Here is a 26,266-nt window from a genome sequence, read left to right as displayed (position 1 = left end):
GTACTGGTTGAACTTCTCTAACGCGAACACGATCGCGAGCATCTCCTTCTCGATTTGAGCGTATCTCTGTTCTGTATCACTGAGGGAGCGACTTGCGTAAGCGATTGGCCTACCATCTTGTAGGAGAGCAGCACCGAGGCCCTTCTGACTCGCGTCACATTGAATACTTAAGGGTCGGTCAGGCTGATAATAGCTTAGAACCGGAGCTTGCGATACTAATCTCTTAACTTCGTTGAAGGCCTTGTCTTGCTCTTCGCTCCATGTCCACTCTGTATCCTTCCTAGTTAACCTTCTGTAACGTCAGCCAGTTGGGGCAGAAATTTGGAGAGATAATTAACGAATCCATTCAGTCTTTGGACTCCCTCCGTGTCTGTTGGGGGTGTCATTTCTTGTACTGCGCGTGCTTTGTCGGGATCAATCTTGAGGCCATTGTTTATGAAGAGGTGACCCATGAACGCTACTTCTTGTCGTCTCAATTTGAGCTTGTCTTTGTTTAGTGCCATCCCCCTCTCTCGGCATCTCTGCAGTAGTGCTTTTAGATGTCTGTCATGGTCCTCAGTCGCTTCCTTCAGGTCTTTCCCTACACCATATATCAAGATGTCACCAGTAATGTCAAGTATTCCCTCGAGTCCTTCCAAGGCTTGGTTCACTCGTTTCTGAAATATTTCGGAGGATAAAGACAGACCAAAGGGGAGTCGTAGCCACCGATACCTTCCGTAAGGTGTTGAGAATGTTGTGAGAAGACTGGACTCTTCGTCGAGGACACAGTGCCAGTAGCCTGCTTTAAGATCTACTGTTGAAAATACTTTGGCTTGTGCTAGTTCGGGTAGCATATCATCCAAGATTGGTAGCTGGTAGGTCTCTCTTTTCAGCACTGCATTGAGGTGCTTCGGGTCAATGCATATTCGTAGGGCTCCAGACTTCTTGGTAGCGATGGCTAGGCTGCTAACCCACGGAGTTGGTTCCTCTACTTGGGCCAACACTCCTAACTTCACATATTTGTCTAATTCTTCCTTGAGCTGTGTTTTAAGAGCAGTGGGAACCCTTCGTGGCGGAATTATCACAGGGCTTGCATTGTCCTCAGTTTCGAGGTGTACTGTTCCCGGCAGTGACCCTACTTCTCGCTCAAAGACATCTGCGTATTCCTGAACAATCTTCTCAGTAGAAGTTAACTGGTGGACTTCCGGTTGAGATGGCCTGGTCGGAGAAGCTGTTATGAAATTCGAGTTGTTTATCTTGATCAACTTCATTTGTTGGGCCGCACGTGCTCCGATAAGCGTGGTGAATGTTTCACGAACGACGACGAATTCAATTGAATACCTCTTGTGGTTCTTCGGATTACGCACGATCACACGTGTCGAGCCGACTGGAGTGACGTTTGTTCCATTCCACATGCGCAGTGACTTCTTTGACGGTTTAATTGCACAGTCCCCGACATATTTGAGTGGTAAAATGTTCACTGACGCTCCGCAGTCGACTTGAAATGATAGTGAGCTGCCGTTTATTATCATCTCTGCATAAATTTCCCTTGGGTATTCGTTGTCTGAAACTTGAGATATGTATTCTTCTTCGAGGCAGATGCTAGTGATGAATTCCACATCGCTGTCGGTATCTGTTTCGTCTTCCACGACGTGGTTTATTCTTCGATCCTTTTTACAGACACTTGCGAAATGATTCCTGCCATTGCATTTCTGGCACTGCTTTCCCCACGCGGGACATTTCTTCTTATTCATCTCATGTTTGTTTCCACAGAAGTGACACGTTTTCGTGACGCGTGTTGTATTATCTCGAGATTGCTCATTCCGATCATTCCTCCGTTTCCGATCACGCCGCCAAGACCTTCCTTTGTCACGTGTCGGATCTTCAACTTTATTTACCGCTTCTAAATTACTACCAGAGACAATTTCTTTCATTTGTGAGCTTGTGGCTTCATTACTGCGGCAAATGTCGATGCATTTCTCTAATGTTAGCTTGCGTTCCCGAAGCAACTTTTGCCTCGTGTGTTAACTTTGTACGCCAAACACAATCCTATCTCTGACTAGCGAGTCATGCAGGGATCCAAAATTACAGGTTTTGGCGAGATTTCTTAGAGCTGAAACGTAAGCATCGATTCCCTCTGATGGTTCTTGGTTTCTACTGTTAAACCTGTATCGTTCGAACGTCTCATTTATCCGTCCGATTGTGTATTCTTCAAATGTCTCAATCACTTTGTCTAGCTTCTTTCGATCGCTTTCTTCTTTCGCCACAAATTCCCTAAAAACACTTTATAAACTTATGAAAGTTTTACTTTTCTTAATATTTTTTACCGTTGATTCTTTCTGACGACAACAGACAGAAGAGAGCCGTTATGAGTGAGGTTGCAGAAATCCTAAAATCAGTCCAGATAGGTCTAAATGTCGTCATATTTCTTCTGAACACTGATCGTGGCCTACAAGCAACTGAGTTATGTAATGAATGTGGGATTCTACTTCAAAACCTTGGCTCTGATAGTCACCTTGATATCTCCGATGTACTATTCAATGCATACTACGCCATCTCTGGTTACACAGATGCGGAAAGACATGCCGCCAAACTTCTTGAAACGTTCCGCTATGCTGGGGGACTAATCGGAAAAATGGGAGACAAATGTAATGCACAAAGCCGGTTTGTAGAGGCGAAGCAACTCTTTAAAGGCGCACTCACCATCATGAAAACGATTGGTGACAAAAAAAAGGAAGTAATGGCTTATGGAAGACTTGGAATTGTCTGTACTAGCCTCAAAGAATATCAGAAGGCTAAAGAATATCTAGAGAAAGCACTTGCCATCGCGATAGAAATTGGCAACAGAAAAGTAGAAAGAACAGCATACAGGAACCTCGGACGTGTGTTTCATTCACTTGGCAAATATCAGAAGGCTAAAGAATATCAAGAGAAAGCACTTGCCATCGCGATAGAAATTGGCGACAGAAAAGGAGAAGGAATAGCATACGGGAACCTCGGAACTATGTTTTATTCTCATGGCGCATATCAGAAGGCTAAAGAATATCAAGAGAAAGCACTTGCCATCGCGATAGAAATTGGAGACAGAAAAGGAGAAGGAATAGCATACGGGAACCTCGGAACTGTGTTTTATTCTCATGGCGCATATCAGAAGGCTGAAGAATATCAAGAGAAAGCACTTGCAATCGCAATAGAAATTGGCGACAGAAAAGAAGAAGGAACAGCATACGAGAACCTCGGAAGTGTGTTTTATTCCCTTGGCGAATATCAGAAGGCTACAAAATATCTAGAGAAAGCACTTCCCATCGCGATAGAAATTGGCGACAGAAAAGTAGAAGGAACAGCATACGGGAACCTCGGATGTGTGTTTCTTTCCCTTGGCGAATATCAGAAGGCTAAACAATATTACGAGAAAGCACTTGCCATCGCGATAGAAATTGGCGACAGAAAAAGAGAAGGAACAGCATACGGGAACCTTGGAAGTGTGTTTCATTCCCTTGGCGAATATCAGAAGGCTAAAGAATATTACAAGAAAGCACTTGCCATCGAAATAGAAATTGGCGACAGAGAAGAAGAAGGAACAGCATACGGGAACCTCGGAATTGTGTTTCGTTACCTTTGCGAATATCAGAAGGCTAAAGAATATCACGAAAAAGCACTTGCCATCATGATAGAAATTGGCGACAGAAAAGGAGAAGGAAAAGCATACGGGAACCTTGGAAGTGTGTTTCATTCCCTTGGCGAATATCAGAAGGCTAAAGAATATCTAGAGAAAGCACTTGCCATTGCGATAGAAATTGGCGACAGAAAAGGAGAAGGAAAAGCATACGGGAACCTCGGAACTGTGTTTTATTCTCATGGCGCATATCAGAAGGCTGAAGAATATCAAGAGAAAGCACTTGCCATCGCGATAGAAATTGGCGACAGAAAAGAAGAAGGAACAGCATACGAGAACCTCGGAAGTGTGTTTTATTCCCTTGGCGAATATCAGAAGGCTACAGAATATCTAGAGAAAGCACTTCCCATCGCGATAGAAATTAGCGACAAAAAAAAAGAAGGAACAGCATACGGGAACCTCGGATGTGTGTTTCTTTCCCTTGGCGAATATCAGAAGGCTAAACAATATTACGAGAAAGCACTTGCCATCGCGATAGAAATTGGCGACAGAAAAGGAGAAGGAACAGCATACGGGAACCTTGGAAGTGTGTTTCATTCCCTTGGCGAATATCAGAAGGCTAAAGAATATTACAAGAAAGCACTTGCCATCGAAATAGAAATTGGCGACAGAGAAGAAGAAGGAACAGCATACGGGAACCTCGGAATTGTGTTTCGTTACCTTTGCGAATATCAGAAGGCTAAAGAATATCACGAGAAAGCACTTGCCATCATGATAGAAATTGGCGACAGAAAAGGAGAAGGAAAAGCATACGGGAACCTTGGAAATGTGTTTCATTCCCTTGGCGAATATCAGAAGGCTAAAGAATATCTAGAGAAAGCACTTGCCATTGCGATAGAAATTGGCAACAGAAAAAAAGAAGGAACAATATACGGGAACCTCGGAAATGTGTTTCATTCCCTTGGCAAATATCAGAAGGCTAAAGAATATTACGAGAAAGCACTTGCCATCGCGATAGAAATTGGCGACAGAGAAGAAGAAGGAGCAGCATACGGGAACCTCGGAAGGGTGTTTCAATCCTTTGGCAAATATCAGAAGGCTAAAGAATATCACAAGAAAGCACTTGCCATCGCGATAGAAATTGGTGAAAGAGAAGAAGAAGGAACAGCATACGGGAACCTTGGAAGTGTGTTTCATTCCCTTGGCGATAATCAGAAGGCTAAAGAATATGACGAGAAAGCGCTTGCCATTGCGATAGAAATTGGCAACAGAAAAAAAGAAGGAAAAATATACAGGAACCTCGGAAATGTGTTTCATTCCCTTGGCAAATATCAGAAGGCTAAAGAATATTACGAGAAAGCACTTGCCATCGCGATAGAAATTGACGACAGAAAAGAAGAAGGAGCAGCATACGGGAACCTCGGAAGGGTGTTTCAATCCCTTGGCGTATATCAGAAGGCTAAAGAATATCAAGAGAAAGCACTTGCCATCGCGATAGAAATTGGTGACAGAGAAGGAGAAGGAAGAGCAGACATAAACCTCGGAATTGTGTTTCATTCCCCGAGCGAATATCAGAAGGCTAAAGAATATCAAGAGAAAGCACTTGCCATCGCGATAGAAATTGGTGACAGAGAAGGAGAAGGAAGAGCATACGGGAACCTCGGAACTGTGTTTCATTTCCCGGGCGAATATCAGAAGGCTAAAGAATATCAAGAGAAAGCACTTGCCATCGCGATAGAAATTGGTGACAGAGAAGGAGAAGGAAGAGCATACGGGAACCTCGGAATTGTGTTTCATTCCCTGAGCGAATATCAGAAGGCTAAAGAATATCACGAGAAAGCACTTGCCATCATGATAGAAATTGGCGACAGAAAAGGAGAAGCTGCAACATACGGGAAACTCGGAAGTGTGTTTCATTCCCTGGTCGAATATCAGAAGGCTAAAGAATATCAAGAGAAAGCACTTGCCATCGCGATAGAAATTGGCGACAGAGAAGGAGAAGGAACAGCATACGGGAACCTCGGAACTGTGTTTCATTCCCCGGGCGAACATCAGAAGGCTAAAGAATATTACGAGAAAGCACTTGCCATCGCGATAGAAATTGGCGACAGAAAAGGAGAAGGAACAGCATACCGGAACCTCGGAAGTGTGTTTCGTTTCCTGGGCGAATGTCAGAAGGCTAAAGAATATCAAGAGAAAGCACTTGCCATTGCGATAAAAATTGGCGACAGAAAAGGAGAAGGAACAATATACGGGAACCTCGGAATAGTGTTTTGTTGCCTGAACGAATATCAGAGGGCTAAAGAGTATTACGAGAAAGCACTTGCCATCGCGATAGAAATTGGCGACGGTGTAAAAGAAGGAAGAGGATACTTGAACATCGGAAAGTTGATTGAATCCTTTGGCGAAGATCAGAAGGCTAAAGAGTATGGAGAGAAAGGGCTTGCCATCGCAATAAAATTTGGCGACAGAAAAGGAGAATGTCTCGCACGCCTCCTTCTTGGAACAATTTACCAAAAACGTCATCAAAATCGGGCAGCTAAAGAACATTTGGACAAAGCAGTCGGCATCAGTATAACACTTGGTGACAGAATACTAGAGGCCTGTGCCACTGTAGGTTTGGCAGTTGTCTCTGCTTCTGTGAATGACAGTCAGAAGGCAAAAGAGCAATGTGAGAAGGCGCTTACAATCACCAGAGAATGTGGCGATAGAGATTTAGAAGCTATTGTTTACCTAAACCTTGGACTTGTATTCCAATCGTTTGGTGAATATGGCAAGGCAGCAGATTATGTAGAGAAAGCTTGTTCCATAGGCAGCCATATTGGAGCCAAATTAATTGAGTTTCACAGCCTTTGTCGTATTACTTTGTTAAAGTTGTTACAGTCAGAGGATGCGGAGGCAATTGAATATCTTTTTCAATGCATTGGAAAATATGAACAAATTCGAACTCTTCTGAAAGGAAACAGTGAACTTCAAATGTCTTTGTTGGAGAAATACGGTACTTTTCCCCACCAGTTATTAACTGATATCCATTGCAATGCTGGAAAATTTCGAGATGCTCTCTATGTTGAGGAGCTGGGACGAGCAAGAATCCTCACAGAATTCATGGCAGACAAGTATTTCGCTGAAAGTCACATCTCAGCTGATCCACGATCATGGTTCGGCATTGAAAACGTCGTGAAAAGAGAAAGTAACTGTGTTTTTTTGTACATTTCGTATAGAGATCGGCAAGTTCTTCTCTGGGTATTGAAAACAAATGGAGACATTTTCTTTCGAATCACAGACGAAATGAAAGTAGACACTCTTATTGCTGAGCAAGTTTGCGAAGTGGAAGGAATCTTCAAAAAGAGCGCCGCCTGCTTTGGTGTTTTACCGGAAGCGAACTGCGAAGACCGATCGCTGGATGACAACGTGACGACATCTCTTCATGAAGAGAGCCAAGCAAATTTTCGAGGTGACGAAACCAAAGATACCGGAAGAAGTCATCATTTGTGCTACGAATGGATCATCGCACCTGTGGATGATTTACTAACAGAGCCCGAAATCATCATTGTACCGGATCGTTTTTCGTACCGAGTCCCATTTGCTGCCTTGCGTGATGGACCAGCCGGAAAGTATTTATCGGAGAAGTACAGAATACGCATCGTCCCTTCACTGACAACTCTCCGGCTAATTCAAGAATATCCAGCAGACTATCACAGTCAAACTGATGCACTGGTTGCGGGTGATCCTACGGTTGGCAAAGTGCATTACAATGGACGTCTCACTGATATTACACCATTGCTATGTGCAAATAAGGAAGCAGAGATAGTTGGTCAACTGCTGGGCGTTCAGCCTTTGTTAGGAAGTCGCGCAACAAAGCACGCGGTTCTTCAAGCAATACCCTCAGTGAGTCTGATACATCTTGCCGCACATGGAAATGCCAAAAGAGGAGAGATTGCTCTCTCTCCTGAACGTACTACTGACAGTATTCCACAAGAGGAAGACTACCTCCTAACAATGTCCGACATTGAAGGAGTTCAAGTGCGAGCTAAACTGGTGGTACTCAGCTGTTGTCACAGTGGGCGTGGACTGATTAAAAAGGAAGGAGTTATTGGAATCGCGCGAGCATTCTTAGCATCCGGTGCACGTTCAGTGTTGGTAGCATCGTGGGCTGTAGAAGACAAAGCAACAGCGAATCTCATGAAACATTTCTATAAACACCTTGTTCGTGGAGAAAGTGCCAGTGAATCTCTTCACCAGGCTGTACAATGGTTGAGAAGCAATGGTTTCCCCAAACCTTGCCAATGGGCTCCGTTTGTGCTGATGGGGGATAACGTGACATTTGATTTTATGAAAAAAGGGTAAGTCTGATTATAATGAGCAATTTTCTACGACAAACCGAATAGCACACTTAACTTGTTCAGTTCACTCAATTGTCGTAATTTTGTCTGTTTGTTTTTGTCTTTGTCTTTCATCCATAAAATGCCAAGAAAAAGCAGTTTATTTCATTTAGTGCGGAGCCAGAAGATTTTGACGAATCGCTCTCTAAAATTGGCCTTGAATTGGAGTTTCTTTTGTAGCTAATACACTCAGAAAGAATTACTCAAGTCGATACGATGCTAGACGCTATGACGATGAAGTTAACTTGAGAAGCTAAGAAAGTTTACTTTCGTATCATGCATAGTATGTTCGACAGGTTTGGATAATCATAGCCAATGTCATTGAAGAAAAAAGTAATTTCTTTTATTGGAAGTCTGTTCCGTTTACTTTAAAGTTGAAATAGAGACAAATGGAAAATTTGTTTTTTAGGAAAGAAGAACTCGAGGAAGACAGCAACGAGGCAGAGAAGAGACAGAGTGACTACTGATCCGACACAAAGATTCTTCTTCCTGTACATTGTCTTTCAATGGACACTGATATTACTTGCGAAGACATTTTTTTAAATTTTCTTTTTAAGTCAAGAAATAAATTTTGCGTGCTTTTATAAGCAAGGCTTAATCGAAAGCCGGCAACATTGAAACCTGAAATTCATCCGTTTGATCTATTAAGTATACTAGCAATACGGAAATACAATAAATTGGGATAGGAAAACTGAACGCAGGAAATTAGTTTGATATTTAGAAATGTGACAAAGTTGGCAAAGTTTCGTTAAGACTCAGAATTAATCCTTGATTTAAATCATTACGATCCTGTTTTCAATTCTCCCGTTGCATGCACACGTGATCATTAAAAAGTGATTAAGACTGTTCACAAGTGCAGGAGATGATAACGTAACAAACTAAGAGAAGAAGGAACAAAATGCGCTGAGATACTGAACACACAATCATATAGAAACGAGAAGATAATTAAGTGAAAATCAGACAGAAAAGCGAACAATGGTAGAGATTTACCGCAATAATCAAACAGTGTTGGAAACAGGGCGCTATATAATAATCTAAAATTAAATGGGGAAGGGAACAAACAGAGTGCAATAAACTAAATAAAAAGCATTAATAAATAGAGAAGAAGAGAAACAGTGAGCGATTTACTGAGATAAAATTAGAAGAAAAAATTGCGCGAGACACTAACGCCAAACAGAAGAGTGCAAACAGTTCACAGGTCATGAACGTGACAATCAGCCAGAATATCAATTGCAACAAATAGCGAGTTAGATATTAACTTGGAAATCAAACAGAGACGAGAAAAAGCTATGCGCAAGATACAACTGAACAAAACTACCAAACAGAGAGATGAAAAAACGTGCAGTGCGCAATATAATTGAAACAAACAAAGTGAAAAAGAACAAACAGTGGATTGAACATGGACAAAAACGTCAGATTGGAAAGAAAAGGCACATTTATTGCACGAAACATTGAGGTAAAAGTCAGTACTGAGAAGACGTGAACAAACAGTGCACAAGACACTGATGTTACAAACGGTAAAACCGTAACCATGCAAGAATAATTTTTTTAGCTGGGTGAGTTGAGGTGGGACACTGAATAACTGATGTTTTCATTTTTGTAAAAGAAAAAAAGCCTTAACCTTAAAAAGAACGAAAATATCGTATTACTTTACTTCTGTAAGAGAGAGAAAAAAAACCTTCCAATTTTTCTGAAATAAACTCGCACATAGGTATTTCGTGGTCTATTGTCTATGTGGTCTGAATAATTATAAACAAAAATAAACTTACTTTACCTTTACGCAGAAAATGGAGCAACGCCTTTGGTGGGAGCATGGCAACAAGAATAAGTTAGTTGAATAAAAAGTGCCCGTTGGTGCCGCGGGAATTAACAGCGCCGATTTGAAAGATAAATTTTTGTTCTAGAGTTTAGTGTTCAGCCATTATCAAATTTTCCATCGTGATTCATAATAGACAAACGCTCGAAAAGTCAGCTTAGAAACTCTTTCCGGTGGCCAATTTACATTTTCAACTCAGGTGATGAAACCAAATTATCTTTTAGTTTCTTAACTTAGTTTATTAGTCAGCCGTTATCTTTTTTTCGATTACAATCTATCATATGGGGACGTTAGTTTAGCTCTTTAGGCAAATAGGGGTTATTGAAAAACATGTTTTACAAATTCAATCGTAAAACAGAATGTTTCGTTCTAAGGGCGTTCGTTTCTGACCGCCCCTCGCGCAAGTGGTTAGTAAGTCGTGTAGTTTGAAGAGTGATTCGTTATGGGGCGTAAGCTCAGCCCTTTAACCCTTTAACTTCTAAGATCTCATTAGTAATTCTCCTACTATCTGCCAAATGATTTTCATTATGTTAGTTTGGAGAATTTGGTATCGGATCAATTAGTAATTCCATAATTGATATTTTTCTTTATTCTCATCACTTGTCTGCATGATATTGTATAGATATAGTAAGGAGAAATTCTGTCTTGGTCACTCATGGGAGTTAAAGGTTTAAAGGTTTAAGCTAGTTTAGCCAGTGGTTATTTTTATGTTTTTTTTTAATTGACTTCAGTGCGCCAAGTTGCGACCGCTTTGGTCACCATGGCGAAAGAAAACAAAACCCTAGCGACACCAAACACCAATACATCTATGGCATGTTCTTTCGTTTGACTCCAAAGAGTTACTATCATCTAATTTCTCTCCTCGCAATATCAGCCTTGAATCATACATTTAGGTCAGGATAGTAAAGGAAATGATCACCAACTAGATCTTACTCGGTGTAGCCTGAAGACACAGTCGACGTAACAGACAGACGAAAGAACGAGGAAAAATGGACAACAATTTTCCATCGGTTGTCGGGTAAATCGTTCATCCCGAAGGCTCCTTAATCCTGCATAGCAACTAATCTGATCAAGAACAGCTTAAAGTCAGATTTGTATCTGTTGAACGGTTCACTCATTTGGATATATCGAGCATGTCGCTGGTGGTAAGATTATGCCGGTATTCTAGGGGCGGGTCACTAAGTTCTGGAAATAATGCTCAGCGTACTCCTTCATCCTGATCGCCATGCAGGTGCCTTCTTTGCATTTTATGGAGAAGACGAATGTATCATGCATCGAGATGAAGAGGTTACGCATCCACGCGGAAGATCACCCAATCCTAGCAATGGAACAGAATGCGTTGTCCTCTCTGACGTCCGTGACTCTGCAGAATTCTACTTAGGCGATTTGGATGGTAAGGAAATATTCCCAAATCATTCGCAATTTTCCGCATCTTTTTTCAAGAGAGCACGCAAAAAAAACTCTTGAAATTTGCCCAAATAATAACTTTAATTCTACTTTTAGCCTCTCTTAATTAACAGAAACCTTTGCTCAATATGATGCTGCAAATTGTTCGAAATTTGCACCGTTGTCTCTAACACGCGACGTGTACAAATCACAGTTTAAGGCGGGAAAAAAATTCACGGTAGCGATGTAAGTGAAACATTCCTAACCTTATAAACTTGTGTAATGAACGCGCAGTTTTGACTTTAAACCAAAGCTTTTCGGTCATTATTTTCATTCGTTTCTTTGTGCTTCATTGTGACCTCAACTAATCTTACACATAACATTAGTGGCGGCATACCCTCAAGGCGCCTGGAGTTAATCTCGCATCCAGATCATACCGTGTAGCTGTTACAACTGTTTGGCTGTGGAAGGTCTGGGTACGAGACTAGCCTAGAGTGCCTTCAAGGCACCTTTAGGCAAAAAGGCCTCGATCGACTACAAGTAGTTGTTTTGGTTTGATCCATCACAACACGTCATCAAAAATTTGATATCATAATGAATTACTACTACTACTAACTTCCGATGCCAAAGATCAAACTCTCCTGTTTCTCTTTAAAGACAGTTTTCTATCTCTAAATTTAATCTTGGAGATTATTTTGGTAAAATATGCCATCTAAAAAACTACAAACTATATTCTTTGATTTCTACCTTCTTTCCTCACAATTATTGACTTAAATGGTATGGAAGTCAGCTTGATTCATTCGAAGCTTAAAGAGTAGTCGTCCATCAAAAACTATTGTACTCACTCGTGGTTATCAGTTTGGAAACCATTTCTTTGCTTCGTAATCTTCACTAAACAGAGGGGTAGTAACATCAGCCATCAAGTCCTCATCATTATTAATTGGTATATACCCCATTATTTGCATTACATGTTTACAATAATGTTCAATGACGTCAATATTATAGGGATGTACCTTCCATCGCCAACGATTCGCTGTTGCTGAAGCATCATCCATCATGAAAAAGTCCGGGGAACCCTCTATCAACATATCTTCTCGTTTTTTGGACGGATGGGTCGATTTGTTCAGCCATATTTTCACGTGATCAAGCACAGGCAACCCAGCAAAGTCGTACAAGCGTGACATCACTTTAAGTGGGTTCACTGCAAAATCTTCGTAACGCTGAACCAATATACGTCTGCGCCAGCTGAGAGGAAGGTTCTTCAGGAAAACTAGGTTATCTTCGGTTTGTTTACAATTCTGATAGCTAAACAAACGAAGTCCATCTTTACTTAACCGGCTGCCTCTGTCATTGGGAAAACCTACACTACGAGAAGACGGAATAACTGCACGAGGATCTTTTATAAGAAAAATAATTTGACAGTTGGATTTCGATTTTCGACATGCTTGCAAAATATTCTTAATATCGTTTCCTGCGATGCGACTCATGAGAATTTTTGCAACGGTGACAGCATACTTATTACGACAAGTGGTTCCGAGAGATTCGTTCGTCAGTGGAGGACAAAGTTTTAGGTCCCATTTCGGGTCGGTCATTTCGTGCGGGCACAGAGGCGGCGAACCAATCGCACAACTTGCTTGGGAATGGCTTGGTTCTCGGTAGAAATGATCAAAATCTTCCAAAACAGCTTGACTGAAATTACACCGCAAAATGTTCGATAAAATGTTTATCATTAGGCTTGCATAGCGATCTTTGTTAGAGCCATTTTGTTTAGATATTCTCTCTACGGTTTGTAACGGCTCGTGTAGGTAAAAGACAGATGGATGATGATTGAAAATTTCTCCAGTTATTGTAGAACCAGATCTTCCATGAGCTATGACCAAAATGCTTCTTCTTCGTCCCTTTGAATCGAGGCGTTCGTTATGGAAATCCGCCCACTCTTGGATATCCGCACTTTCCTGGAAATCGTGCCTTTTGCGGGGACCTGAGCGCATTTCTTTGTACAAACGTGCAGCAAGCAATATGGTGGAAATAATGGCAATAATGACTGCTAAAACTCGTAAAGGGATACGTGGTCTGCACGAGCGCAGTGCCATCTTTAAAGAATCTTACGCGTCGTGAAAAAAAAAAGACTTGTAAGAAATATGAGTCTCACCGAAATCTTAAAAGGTTCAATTGTCTCGCAATGTTTGGAGAAACTCCATGACCCCATTTGAACAAATTCAAAGTGTCTCTATATTCTCTGTTTAATGTTCTTGATTTGAGTCTAGACGGTTTTTCTTGTGTCAATAATCAATATGGCATTTAAAACCTAATGGACACTTAAATCAATCAAGTCCTAACTTCTTTGCCGCGCCACAGTTTTGTTTTATTATTGTTATCATTTTTCTTTATCTCTGTAGCAGTCTGTGCCGGCTCATCTTGGAGGTTTTAATAGAAGTGTACATTTTCTGCAGTTGGTTAAAGTAATCTTGGAAACGAAGGTCGATTCAAGGCTAATCGGAACAAGGTTGTCTTTACAAACACGTTGCCCTTTATGAAATACGGAAGTGAATGTCTCGCTCGTAGAGGGGTTAATTTAATTTACATGAAAAACCTTATTAATTTTATAAGAAATGAAAATTTTGAATGGTTTAAAAAAAAATTTAATCCTGAGATATTCCTATTTTTCGTCAGAATTATTGGATATTCCTTTTGTAAAATTTGCTTCCGTCGTAGTGGCCATACTCCTGTAAAGAAATACACGGTATTTTTCCGTCTATGTTTGACATCTTTGTTGTGAAATGCGGACACCAGCTCTCTCAGGACAAGAAGTTAATTCTGTTTCTGAGCAGAAGGAAATGGTTTCGTTTAGAGAACGTAAAAAAAGCGTGGAAAACACGAGTTTTACAAGAAGATGAACGGTAATGATGTTAAGGGAATCATTAATGACAGTCGTCTATTATTTCTCAGTCAGGATGTGATCCAATCAAATCTGGAATAATTTGAGGAAGATCTTTAAAAAAAATATAGCCTCTTCCAGGCAAACGAAAAAGCAAGCTAATTACAAAAGGCGGTGGCGGTTGTCAAAGATACAGAGAGCGTGGCACCGGCTTTGAAGACCTTGGTGCGGAAACCTACAAAAAGACACGGCTCGTAACTGTTTCCGTGGAAACGATCCGTAATTAAGGCAAAAATCCCGACAAAGTAAGGACCAATCAGAACGCTAGGATTTACCTCAAGACTGCCTTACCATATAATATTACCAATAACAAAATGCTTGAAAAACACGCAAAGAAACTTACAAAAACGAAATAATATATGACGATAAAAATGGCACTTATTTTTTAAATATTTTCCGTCTGACATTCACTGTTCCCAGGGCACAGGTACACCAACATAACCTGGGATAGCTCGACAGGGAGGCGAACACCTGCCGTTGGACTTAGTGGACTTCTCACCTTCATACGGTTTTCTTCAGCGCGGCGTTTAATCAAAATCTTCCCTCGCCCCAACTGTTGAGATTTAGCATTGGTTGCATCCATATACTTGGCGTTTAATGTGTCGTGAGGACAAATTTGTAAGTCTGCAAATTCATGGCAGTGGGAAAGAAATATTGTCATCTGAAAGGTATAGCAAACATTTTAAGAAAGAGCTGAAAAACAGGACCTTTCTGATTATTTTTTTGAGAACTGAGTTATTAAATTTTGAGATTGGTTTTTTTCAAAAATACCTTTTTGGAAATAATTTGGCGGTTTTCTGAGAAAAATGGAGATACACGTTTCCACACTCGATCAGCGTGCCATCATCGTGGTACTTGCCAGATGACAGCAAGAACTCAAGGTGACTGGAAATCGTAACTTAGGGGGAGGGGCTGAAAAAAATTTTGGAGATGACGACCCAATCAAAGAGGCTGGAAAGAATTAAAGAAAATTCGATATTCTTGTAAAGAAGTTCATATGATTAGGCTTATGGGTCTCCAAAATCAAGAGTGAAGCCGAAAATTGTGACAATTATGCATGTAAAATTTGTATTCATCAACCCTACCCCTGAGAGTATGAATCATGGAGCGGTTACTTATCACGTGGAAAAAATGTACAAGGTCGAGGCATGTTTAAATTTACATTCACTTGAAGTGAAAGAACCTTCGGTGTGGAACGGAATTTTTTCCTTCTCTGCAACGTCACCAGCCTAAATCTTTTATTAAAATGGAAGAAGCCTATCACTGTCCCGACCAAAAAAAACTCCAGGCCTTGAGAGACATGGCCAACTTGCTTCGAATTCACAGCATCGAATCCACCAACACTGCTGGATCGGGGTGAGTTTGCTATTTCCAACCCTTGGGTGTTCACCTGGAACGAAAGAGTTGGCTTTGTCGTGTATGTCGCTGGTAACATCGCATAATTTTTCCTTGTAGGCATCCAACTTCTTGCTGTTCTATCGCAGAAATTATGTCTGTTCTTTTCTTCCATACAATGCGCTATAAAGGTGAGTGTGATACTCATTTGGCGATAAAGTTGAACTGTCGTGCTTGTCTCCACAACTTACATGAGTTGCATATAATTTTCTCTGAGGGCTTTTCTCGATATTGCTGTATTGTTATGCGCTCGAAAAACTTGCTGTAAATGTGCTTCATTCGCTCAGCCTTGGTCAAAAGCTGCATATTAGGTATACTGTTAGATTTAAACAAATAAACCTTTGCGTTTGCTATTATATACAGATTGGTGTTGCAATTTGGCGTTGGGCCAATTTCACAACTACAAATCTGTCATAAATTTCGTTTACACTAAAAAGTCAACAAATCGAATATTTACCAGATCTTAGCTGTTGTTTTGTTAACTGCGATAACTCTTTACGATCACCTAGAAAGTGTTTCTTTGCAAGCAAAAAGGTCTTTTATTTTTTTAAGCCAGTGAATTATTGCTTCTAGTGGAAAATTTGTATAAAATCCTACCTCTCTATCCCGAACGTATTAGTTAATGTAACCTCAGATGAAAGTGCTCTATTAAGATAGTTAAATACTCCAAGTTACCATCAGCAGTGTAATAAGCTTTGAATTTCTATGAAATACCACAAGGCATATCTTGTAGTTATGCCAACTTTTTAAAACTTACTCAAAATTGAAATAATTTTGTTGAAATGATTCATTGCTTAGAAAAAAAAAACTAAGAAAATCAATCAAAATAAAGAATTACCTTGAAAATGAAGTTTATTCAATTTAGATTTGAACTGAGTGTTGCCTGTTTGGAGAAAAATTTGAATCGACTGGTAGCAATTTTTTTTCCTTATGGGGGTTAATTTTTGTCTCATGATCACTGAACTCTTTTGTAAAGCTCTCTTCACGTAATTTAAATATGTGGAATGCAAAATATTAGCCAGTTTTTATGATTGACACAAAACAGATGAGGGATTAAAGTATATTTACAGCTTTTTGAAGAAGAGGGTCCAAATACTTGGGATCCAAAATTTAATGAAGAGGTCACATCTCGTTGTAAAATCCTTTGTTTGCTGTAGATTTGACACCTGATAAACCTGATTGGCAAACAATCTGGTCCTCAGTTTTAAAAGCTGGTTACAATTTAACACTAGAACTGGTCTTTGACAGTTTTAAGTTTAACATAATAGTTATTTTTGTACAAGGAAATATTGCTGTATGGAAAGCATTCATCTCATAGATGCAATTTCTTGTGTGGCTAAATAATGATGGTTCATTGACCATTAGTTAAGAGGTCCTTTTGTCTTTCTCTTAAGAATTATTTTTCCTTGTTTTTTGTGCCATGAAAAAACCCCTTGATTTGCATTTTGTTGTAAAATTTTAAACATTCTTGCTCTTAAAGAGTAGTTTGACTGCCACATAAGTTTTATAGTTACCATTTTAGCCATTTAAGAGTTGTTTTTGAGAAAAAGAAAAAAGACAAATGCTTGAATATTTATTCATAATGCAAACAAGAGAGAGGGCCAATATTAGGTATTAGGTATGTTTTCCTGAATCATGCAACCTTTGGGATTATTTGTCTGAAAGAAAAAACTCTCTACGAGCCAAATACATAGGAGAGGTAGATTGTAAAGATATTTCTCAAAGTGTTCTTTGGGACATTAATATTTTAGACAGAGTCACTGGAATAACATGTCAAGGATAAGGAAAAATAAGTTGTTTGCTAATTTACATTATGTGTGATGAATGATGCTCATTTTAAACAACTTAGTTTTTAATGCTTGACCATCTCACTCAAATGAAATACAAATCAGCAATATGAAACCTTAAACTGATAATATCCTTTACCAATGGCTCTTATTGAATGATATAGTAAGGCCTTAACCCTTTAACTCCCAGTAATGATGAACATATTACTTCTTCCTAAAATATCCATACATTACCCAGTAAACAGGCAATGAGAATAGTCAGACTTATCAGGTAGAAGTTTGTGGCGTGAGTGGCCCAGTGGTCAGAGCGCTGGACTCTGGGTCGGACAGCCTGGGTTTGAGTCCTGGATGGGGCACTACGTTGTGGCCTCAAGCAAGTCGCTTCACTCACCTTGCTTCGTCTTCTCGGATAAGACGTTAAGCCGGAGGTCCTGTCTCCTGCAGGGTTTGGGGTAGGAGATGTTAATTTCCCATGCACGAGATTACTGTGTGATGGATGTCCTCCCCTGGGTTGGGTTGGGTGGGTTTGTAACTTGTAAGGCGCATCTGAATATATTCATATAGATATTTGCGCCGAATAAGTATTAAGTATTTATTTTATTTATTTATTTAGAAGTTGTTATCTTGATCTAGCATCAAATTCTTATAACTGATCTACTAGAAAATGTGGAGCAGCAAGAGAGGAGAATTGATAACCAGATCTTGGGAGTTAAAAGAGTTAAAACAGTTGATCTCAAAAAAGAATATTAACCATAAAATGTTATTATGTATGAATTGTACTGTCTTTTTGTATGATGAGGTTGAAATTGATCATTTTCTGGTTACTAATGTCATTATTATGAATCAATCTTTTTTGACAGTTGCCGATCCTCGAGATCCAGCAAGTGACAGATTGATCTTATCCAAGGTGTGTTTGTGTAACTGTGTTTTTTTTTTTTGTGGGTGATGGTTGTATTTACATGTAAATGCAAATTGGTCAGAATGGAACAAAGAAGGTTCAATCTGTTTGTAGCAAGCCATTTCCACATACCTTACAATTTGGTTTTGCCTGGTGCATTATCAATGTAATCTTCCAGAGTTGTTGTTAGGAAATGTGATGGACATATGATCTGAAATGAGTAGGAGGCTGAATTAAGTGATACTTATGTAATAAGCATGGCGTGTTGCTTTACAACACACCCTTGGAGGAGTTTAGAGAATGTGCTCCCCCTAAACTTTGAATTTAAAACTGTCTTAGTTATGATTTATAGGTCAAAAATACTGTCTTATTTTCTATCTTTGATCCAATTTACAAAGTAGGTTATGCAAACTTGTCTGGCAGCTGAAGGGTTTCTGCTGCCCAGAATGTACCAGCTTCTTATGACAACTCAGAATCTTGACATGGAATTTGTCTAGACATTTGTCTTCTACTCATTAAACAAACTCTTTCTTACTGACAAGACATGAATGAATTAACACTGCAAATGGCATTTGCGAAAGTCAAATAGCTCTTCAAGAAGCCGAAACATTCACTTTTATCACTAAAATATGTTGAGCTTCATATTCTGACACAAAAGTTTTATTGCTGAAGGTATAGTATAACAAATTTTACAGTGCTATTGGGTTTCTGAGATATTATTAACTACAGAAACATATTACTCAGAGACAAAAATAAATGAAGATTGGAACAAAAATGATTCTAACCCAAAAGGGCAGGTGCGAATGATACTGCCCTTTAGCTATAATACAATAAAACACAAGAAATCCAAATTACAACAAGTTTGTGTGGCATCAGCTGTACCTATGGCTTATGGCACAAGCAATTTTAACTAGTGTCCACATGCAGGGCCAGTCAATGTCAAAGAAATTCTCAGGCGGTCAAAAAGTGTTTTTTAACAAAAAGCTGGAAGGAGAACAGACTCAAAAAAGTAGAAGAAGGAGCAATAGAACCAAAGTAATTCCAAAGTTTCACAATGTAATGATGAAACTTTGGAATTACTCTTGTTCTATTGCTCTATCTTCTAGTTTTTTGAGTCTGCTCTCCTTTGTTTTAACAATGACATGGATTTCATTTCAGGGTCATGCAGCTCCCATTCTTTATGCAGTGTGGGCTGAAGCTGGTTTGTTTCCAGTATCAGAACTGGCCAAGCTTCGAACAATTGACTCTGATTTGGAAGGTCATCCCACCCCTGTGAGTAACAAACTCTTGTTATCATATTTGTAATAGTTTTGATGTCCCAAGTGTTTTAACCCTTTAAACCCTAAGAGTGACTAACATCTAAATTCTCCTTACAATATCACCCCTAAATCACACATTAAGGTCATGAGACTAAAGGAAATGATCACCAACTAATGAAGCTCTTGATTAGTAGACAGATTCTCCTTGTCAGCTCCTTTGGAAATGTATAGAGAACAGTATGGAGAATATGCAGACTGATGTTAGGGTGTAAAGTGTTTATATGAAACTCATTCACATAATTGTGATTCATTTTCCAGATTATTAACCAAGTTAGAGGTTGTTATGGTGACGTAACACCAAATTCTATCAACTTATTTACAAAGAAATGTATAGCAGCAAGATGGGAGGATTTAACTACTCAGAACTTGTGATTTGAATGGTTAATACACTTCAGTTTATCTAAATTAAGTGTTTTTCCTCATTCTGTAGCGGCTTAATTTTGTGGACTTTGCCACTGGTTCATTGGGTCAAGGATTGAGTTGTGCAGCTGGAATGGCTTACATGGGAAAGTACTTTGACAAATCAAGGTGATCATTGATCTGTGAAAATGACTTAACAATTTGACCAACACTGAGTAAGGAAGTCAAGTATTATTTAGGATGGTTCAGCTCCTAATGGTTAGTATGGCTAGACTCCAGGTTGAGAGGTCTGGGTTTAAGACTTTGCAGAGTCATTGTGTTGTGTTTTTGGATGAAACACTTTGCCTCTCTCCACTCAGGAATATAAATGAGTAGCAGCAAATTGTCAGGGAAGCCTGATGAAATGCTGAAGGGAGGGGTAACCTTGCACTGGACTATCTAGGGGGGAGTAGTGATGCTTGTAGTCACATCATGCCAAAGAAACCGGAATAAGCTCCACCTTGGTGAGTCACTCAGCTCTAGAACTTGCCCTTTGACCATTGCTTTAATCTTCATCTCTGGTGTTTACAGTTTCCGTGTGTACTGTGTGATTGGTGATGCTGAGTCAGCAGAAGGCTCTGTCTGGGAAGCCTTGAACTTTGCAAGTTACTACAAACTTGGTAACTTATGTGCAATTTTTGATATCAACCGTCTTGGCCAGAGTGACCCCACAATGCTCCAGCATGACTTTGAAACTTACAAGAAAAGGACTGAAGCTTTTGGGTAAGGAACTTTTTGGTGTTTGTTACAGTTAAGCTCTGCACAATTGACTTTTTTAAAGCGTCCAGAAATAAAGCTTTCTTGGGTGATGTTACTATTTGACCCTCAACACTTGAAGAGGACAAGCAGTTATGAACTCTTTCTTAAATGGAAGGTCTAACTGATTTTCTTTTGTATTTGTGTGATTTAGCTTTCCTGGCCTAAACACTGTTTAGAAACAGAAGAGTTTTCATATATAAGTTCAGCCGAGAGGGCTTATTTTCAATGGATGTTTTTCCACGTGAAAGAATGATAATTGCACTTGCTACTATAAAAGGGGACTCTGCAGTTAAATTGTTGCGATCCACATTCATTTGGAAGTGATTATGTCTTTAATATTTGCAGAACAAATTTATAAAGAACATGATGTAATCCCAAGATTTAAGAAAAAAAAACCCACGACCTGAGTTAAAAAATAGCTATCTGTAAGTTGTGATAACAAAAAAGGGGGTTTGTGTCATGTGGATCGAAAGTTGTAATTGTAAAAGAGTCATTCCTGTGTGAGTTTGCAACTTGATACGCCGTGCATCTATATGAATGAGGTTTTCCTCATTATTCAACCTTCTTGCATTCATCTTTAGAAAGTAATTATGTATGAGCTACCAGTTTCTGTTCACTGTGATGCTGACTTCGCACCAAAACCCGAGGTTGTTACATATTTTCAGGATACTGTTAAATGGAGTTTTTATTCTGGAATCAAATTATTGTTTTGGGCCCAGTTCTTCAAAGACTGGTTAAGCCCTTAACCTCCAGATCAAATTTGGAATTCTCCTTACTGTCAACCATTCAACTCTTTTAATGTTAGTTCAGAGAGTTCAGTATTGGATCAACTAATTATTCCCAAATTGAAATTTTTCTTTATTTTCATCACTTATCTGCTTGATATTGTATTGATATTGTAAGGAGAAATTCTGTTTTGGTCACTCATGGGAGTTAAAGGGTTAAGTTATCTAACAGAGAAATCACGATCCATCAGATAGGTGTCAACCAAACATACTAAGCTATTTCCTTGACAGGGATTCACCTCATGACTAGTGCTATTTGTCCTTTGCACATCCTGGGCCTGATGTCACAGTCTGAGTGAATTTGCACCAGTGTGACTGATTCTAGATTGAAATGTTACTAGTAGTATCACATAACTTAACGCAGCCACATGGTGAATGGTGGTGAATTTACAGTGTTTTCAAAGTCCTCAGTTCGTAAATTATATCACTTTGAACTCTCTTGCAAATGAACAGAGTTTTCATAAATCTTTCTCAAAGGTGGAACACCATTGTAATAGATGGTCATGATGTAGAAGCTGTCTGCCGCGCATTTCATGAAGCAAGCGTTAGCCAAGACCGCCCCACTGCTATTTTGGCAAAGACCTACAAGGGAAAAGGTGTCCCAGGTATGTTGAAAAAGTTTTTGAATTTACATGTCATAAAATATTTGCTGCTTTTTGTTAAGGAATGGCAATGCTCCAGGCCACTTTTACTGAAACAGCCTTAAGCTTTTACCTTTTTCCTTTTCTTGGAACCATGGAAGCATATTGGTTAGTATGTCAAGCGACTTAACTCACTGTCCTGCCAACTTTTGGGGGGGGGGGGTGGGGGATGGAGGGTAATATATAACCTTGTACCCTCCCCTCTTGCTTCTAACACTTTTCTCCACCATATCCTGATCTTTGGTGTAAGGCCATTGGTTGTATTCCCCTTCCCTCCCCTGGACAAAAAACCTTGGCTGGGTTTTGAGCTGTCTCTTGCAGGGGATTTTCAATAACTTCCTCCTTAATCAGCTGCCAATGGTGTAACAGGCAGCTGGAAGGTGAAACCCAAATAGTTGGCAGTAGGGGTCTCATCAGCAGAGGTTAACAAGCAGTAAACTGATTTTATGAAGTCCTTGTCCTGCGTAATCCTACTCCTTTTACTCTTATGCAGGGGTTGAGGATTTGGAGAATTTCCATGGCAAAGCCCTTGGTGATAAAGGTAAAGCAGCAGTAGAGCTACTCAAGAAATCAATGAGCAACAGTGGCCCTCATGACCTTCGACCTCAGCCTGTGACTGATACTGTACCAGCAGTTGAACTTGATGCAAAACTATCCGAGCCACCCAACTATAAGATAGGACAAAAGGTACTGAGTTACTCACCTTCTGTCCAATCATTTTTTCGAGGTCCAAAGTTTGGTTTTTTTGCGGGTTAAAATTGAGTGAATAGCATGATCCATTTTTCACATGACACCAGCAGACGCCCTTACAGAATATTTGTCCCATGCTTAAAATTACATGTGGTCCGAGGAAATATTTCTTGGGGTCAAGAAATTTCTTTTGCAATTTGAGATACTGAAATTTTAGAAATGGGAAAGCTAGGGAAAATTGAAACATCCATTTTTTCTGCCATCATTGTTTTGTTTGGTGCATGCTCGACGTTTGACTGGCGAAGTACTCGCGCAGGGGTGTCTCCCCACGAAGGAGTATAAATGGGTGTGGGTAATGGATGAATTGGAGGAAACTTGGGTTGGATCATGTTTGTGTCATAAATATTGGATGGCATCTGGTCTTATAGGCCTCTTTGCTTGAGCATCGACTTGTTTTACATTCGACTTAATTTTGAAATGCTTCTTGTTTCCATTCTGTTAGGTTGCTGTTCGTCGAGCCTACGCCAATGCCCTGGTGAAAATTGGCCGCACTTGTGAGCGCGTGCTAGCCTTGGATGGAGACACTAAGAACTCCACTTACTCTCTGAACTACAGGAAGGAATTCCCTGATCGGCACGTGGAGTGCTTTGTGGCTGAGCAGAACATGATTGGCGTTGCCATGGGATTAGCTGCACGTGATCGTGCAATCACTTTCTCCAGTACTTTTGCCGCCTTTTTTACCCGCACGTTTGACCATTTGCGCATGGCATCTGTTTCCCAGACTTCTGCCAACTTCTGTGGATCTCACTGTGGTGTTTCTATTGGTGAGTTGAAGTGCGCTATTTCTTTTAGTTGTTCCTTTTACCCTCAAAAGAGACAAGCAACCAATTTCTCCACACGCTAACTTTCCAAGGTCAAAAAGTAAGGTCTTGAGAATAAAGGAAATGATCAGCAACCGGAGGAAGCTCTTAATTGTTAAGAAGTATTTTACAACTCCTTTTGTGCTTAGAAATGAAGAAACGCACGAGCAGTTCATGCGATTTCTCATTCATAATGAATTTTTAAAAGACTGACTTTACGAGCTTTTGCTCATTCCTTGAGTAGAGATAGAAGAGCGTAAGCCATGGACTGACCCGTTTATATTCGCCTCGCAACTTTTCCACAAGCGGCTGCTGATGATATAATAGGCGACCGAGCCAAGAGAAAGGGGCTCAAAGCGAAAATTGCGCACGAGAGCCTGCTCCCAGGCTAAACAGGCAGCGGTAAGCCACCGGTACGGGCTTTGAAAGAAACCGTCGCGCTTATAGAAGTGTTAAAACTGGATTACTGAGTTTTTGTCTTGCCTATCTGATCAGGTGTGGATGGTCCCTCCCAGATGGCCTTGGAGGATATTGGCATGTTCCGTTCTATACCCAACTGTGTGGTGTTCTACCCAAGTGATGCTGTCTCGTGTGAACGCGCGGTTGAGCTGGCAGCTAATTACAAGGATATGACCTTCATCCGAGCCACACGAGGCGACACTCCTGTGATTTACGAGAATGAAGAACCATTCGCGGTTGGCAAAGCTAAAGTAAGTTAGATCAACCTTGTCATGTGACCAAGAGATATCCCGTGTAACTTGCCGGGGAGCCACTTAGTCACACACATTCCGAAAATTGCTGGTCAGTGTAAATCCTTTTATTCCGATAAATGACCATCAGATTGGCTCAGGGCGTGAACTGTGTTTCAATTACCAATGGATCAATGTCAGTATGTGGGCAATTGCCCAGCTACCCCTCCCCTAATACTGATATTGATCCCTAGATTGGATGTTGCTGTACATCTGTTCAGTGATAGATTACAAATGACATCAAAAGATGGTGAGAACAAAGAAGTGGCACACGAGGTGAAGCCGAATGTGTCACTGATGTTCCTACCACATTTTGACGTCTTGTGTTGATCTTTTACTGTACAGACGCACGGCAACATGAAATCTTTTTGTTTTTTTTTATGATAAAAAAGCGAAATGTTTTTAAGGGTGACGCCATCTATGCGTCTATCACTCAATAGATCATGGGTAAGAACAAATGAAAATGTGTTTTTAATAATTCAGCTCATCGTAAAGTCATAACTGTTTTTTGACGTAGATCGTCCGCGAGGATGCTCGTGACTCGGTACTTGTTATTGGAGCTGGTGTAACCATGATCGAAGCATTGAAAGCAGCCGATGAACTGAAGAAAGATGACATTTATATCCGAGTGATGGATCCGTTCACTTTGAAACCTGTTGACAAAGCCGGTATCATTGTACACGCAAAGGCTGTTGGGGGAAAAATATTGACAGTGGAGGACCACTACATTGAAGGTAACTTTGTCCCTACTGCAACAGAATCTGTACAAATTGTCACGTTCTGAAAATATTTCCGTCGTATTTACACCAGGGAGGTCGGGAGTACTCTGCAATCTTCTTGAAAATGTTAATTTTCATGCCAAATGAAATTCATTTTGCTAAGAAAATTTTTGCGCACGGCCTCACTTTGAGAGTGAGGCCGTTAAGGCTTCACACTAGTTTCACAAGGAATTTCTTGTAAGCCTCGACACAATGCACTCACCCCAGTTTTCCTCGTTTGTCCAAACGGGCAAGACACGGACAGTCCAAAGGCGCACAAGAATAATTGACTAGGAGACTCATTGTCTGAACTTGTACGGCTCTGGAAGTAATTTAGAGATTTCCTCTTTTTACGAGATGGTTGATTGTGTCCTTACATCTCTGGGATAAAAACATTGAATATTCTCTTTTTTCCTTTCCCCAGGTGGTATTGGTGAGACTGTGGCTGCTGCTGTGGCGGAAGAGACTGGTATTACTGTGCGCATGTTGGCCGTGCCCCGCATTCCACGCAGTGGGCCTGGGGACGCCTTGTTGGATCTGTACGGTATCAGCGCGAAGAGCATCATCAAGTCTGTCAAAAGCTTGTAAATGGTTTGGAAACATACGTGATCATGTTGACTTCGCGCTACATCTAAATTGAGCTGGCATTTAGGGCAACCGATAGGAATACATTTTTTAAATTTTTTTTTTCTCCAATCAATCTCTGAACAATTATCCAATAGCGATTGTTTCGATAGGGATTTTTTTTAGTTTAATTTCTGGTCGACCAAGTTCATTTAGTTCCATTACAAACCGATGAAATGGCTTGAATATAGGACCATTTTCAAATTGAGTTGTAATCCATCAAATTGGGAAGGTAAACATATATTTTTGTGGTAGCCTGGTTAGAAAAGTAATAAATTCATTGATCAGTATTCCAGGTGTCTGAGTTTGGAATTATCTTGCCAAAATTCACAGCTAAACATGTTGCCATGAAATTACCTCTCTCTAGGAAAATTCGTCTCACTGACGTTCTCAAATTCATTGATAATTCATGCTGAGAAAACAAAGGAAATTACAACCGTGAAGGAGGTTTGGATATATGATCTTAATTATCATAAAATTTGGTG

General features: G+C 40.1%; 3 protein-coding genes across 4 annotated transcripts; 2 read left to right on the top strand and 1 right to left on the bottom strand.

Annotated features, from left to right (window-relative positions):
- The first annotated feature begins 2,347 nt into the window (after window positions 1-2,347).
- On the top strand, window positions 2,348-9,299 carry LOC149044661 (uncharacterized). The gene is made up of 4 exons (XM_089207847.1): window positions 2,348-2,743; window positions 3,011-5,503; window positions 5,771-7,938; window positions 8,387-9,299. The coding sequence occupies exons 1-4, from the start codon at window positions 2,348-2,350 to the stop codon at window positions 8,442-8,444; spliced, it is 5,115 nt and encodes a 1,704-aa protein (XP_089063973.1). The 3' UTR covers window positions 8,445-9,299.
- Window positions 9,300-11,301: 2,002 nt separating this feature from the next.
- LOC113677237 (carbohydrate sulfotransferase 4) lies at window positions 11,302-13,316 on the bottom strand. The gene has a single exon (XM_027194004.2). It carries the CDS (start codon window positions 13,270-13,272, stop codon window positions 12,034-12,036), a length of 1,239 nt encoding a protein of 412 aa, XP_027049805.2. The 5' UTR covers window positions 13,273-13,316; the 3' UTR covers window positions 11,302-12,033.
- Window positions 13,317-15,209: 1,893 nt separating this feature from the next.
- On the top strand, window positions 15,210-26,071 carry LOC113677222 (transketolase). Of its 2 annotated transcripts, none has more exons than XM_027193988.2 (12): window positions 15,210-15,473; window positions 15,573-15,643; window positions 18,160-18,206; window positions 19,356-19,469; window positions 19,947-20,044; window positions 20,447-20,638; window positions 21,937-22,064; window positions 22,594-22,787; window positions 23,293-23,614; window positions 24,146-24,360; window positions 24,917-25,133; window positions 25,582-26,071. In XM_027193988.2, the coding sequence occupies exons 1-12, from the start codon at window positions 15,364-15,366 to the stop codon at window positions 25,743-25,745; spliced, it is 1,872 nt and encodes a 623-aa protein (XP_027049789.2). In that variant the 5' UTR covers window positions 15,210-15,363; the 3' UTR covers window positions 25,746-26,071. The 2 variants fall into 2 exon arrangements, 1 of the variants encoding a protein (XP_027049789.2); XR_016186997.1 differs by having other exon boundaries at window positions 15,236-15,473; window positions 24,146-24,619; window positions 24,895-25,133.
- Window positions 26,072-26,266: the final 195 nt, after the last annotated feature.

Source organism: Pocillopora damicornis, chromosome 5 (assembly GCF_964200805.1).
Source record: "Pocillopora damicornis chromosome 5, jaPocDami1.2, whole genome shotgun sequence".
Taxonomy (NCBI): domain Eukaryota; kingdom Metazoa; phylum Cnidaria; class Anthozoa; order Scleractinia; family Pocilloporidae; genus Pocillopora; species Pocillopora damicornis.
This window is presented reverse-complemented; position numbering and strand designations above follow the sequence as displayed.

Bases quoted from the DNA above. Each gene is read 5' to 3' on its own strand.
- LOC149044661 (XM_089207847.1), top strand. From the start codon at position 2,348: ATGAGTGAGGTTGCAGAAATCCTAAAATCAGTCCAGATAGGTCTAAAT. The intron at 5,504-5,770 runs GTGTTTCATTCC...GGCGAATGTCAG, and splicing joins CATACGGGAAACTCGGAAGT to AAGGCTAAAGAATATCAAGA. The intron at 7,939-8,386 runs GTAAGTCTGATT...TTTGTTTTTTAG, and splicing joins TTTGATTTTATGAAAAAAGG to GAAAGAAGAACTCGAGGAAG.
- LOC113677237 (XM_027194004.2), bottom strand. From the start codon at position 13,272: ATGGCACTGCGCTCGTGCAGACCACGTATCCCTTTACGAGTTTTAGCA.
- LOC113677222 (XM_027193988.2), top strand. From the start codon at position 15,364: ATGGAAGAAGCCTATCACTGTCCCGACCAAAAAAAACTCCAGGCCTTG. The intron at 15,474-15,572 runs GTGAGTTTGCTA...TTTTCCTTGTAG, and splicing joins ACCAACACTGCTGGATCGGG to GCATCCAACTTCTTGCTGTT. The intron at 19,470-19,946 runs GTGAGTAACAAA...CTCATTCTGTAG, and splicing joins TGGAAGGTCATCCCACCCCT to CGGCTTAATTTTGTGGACTT.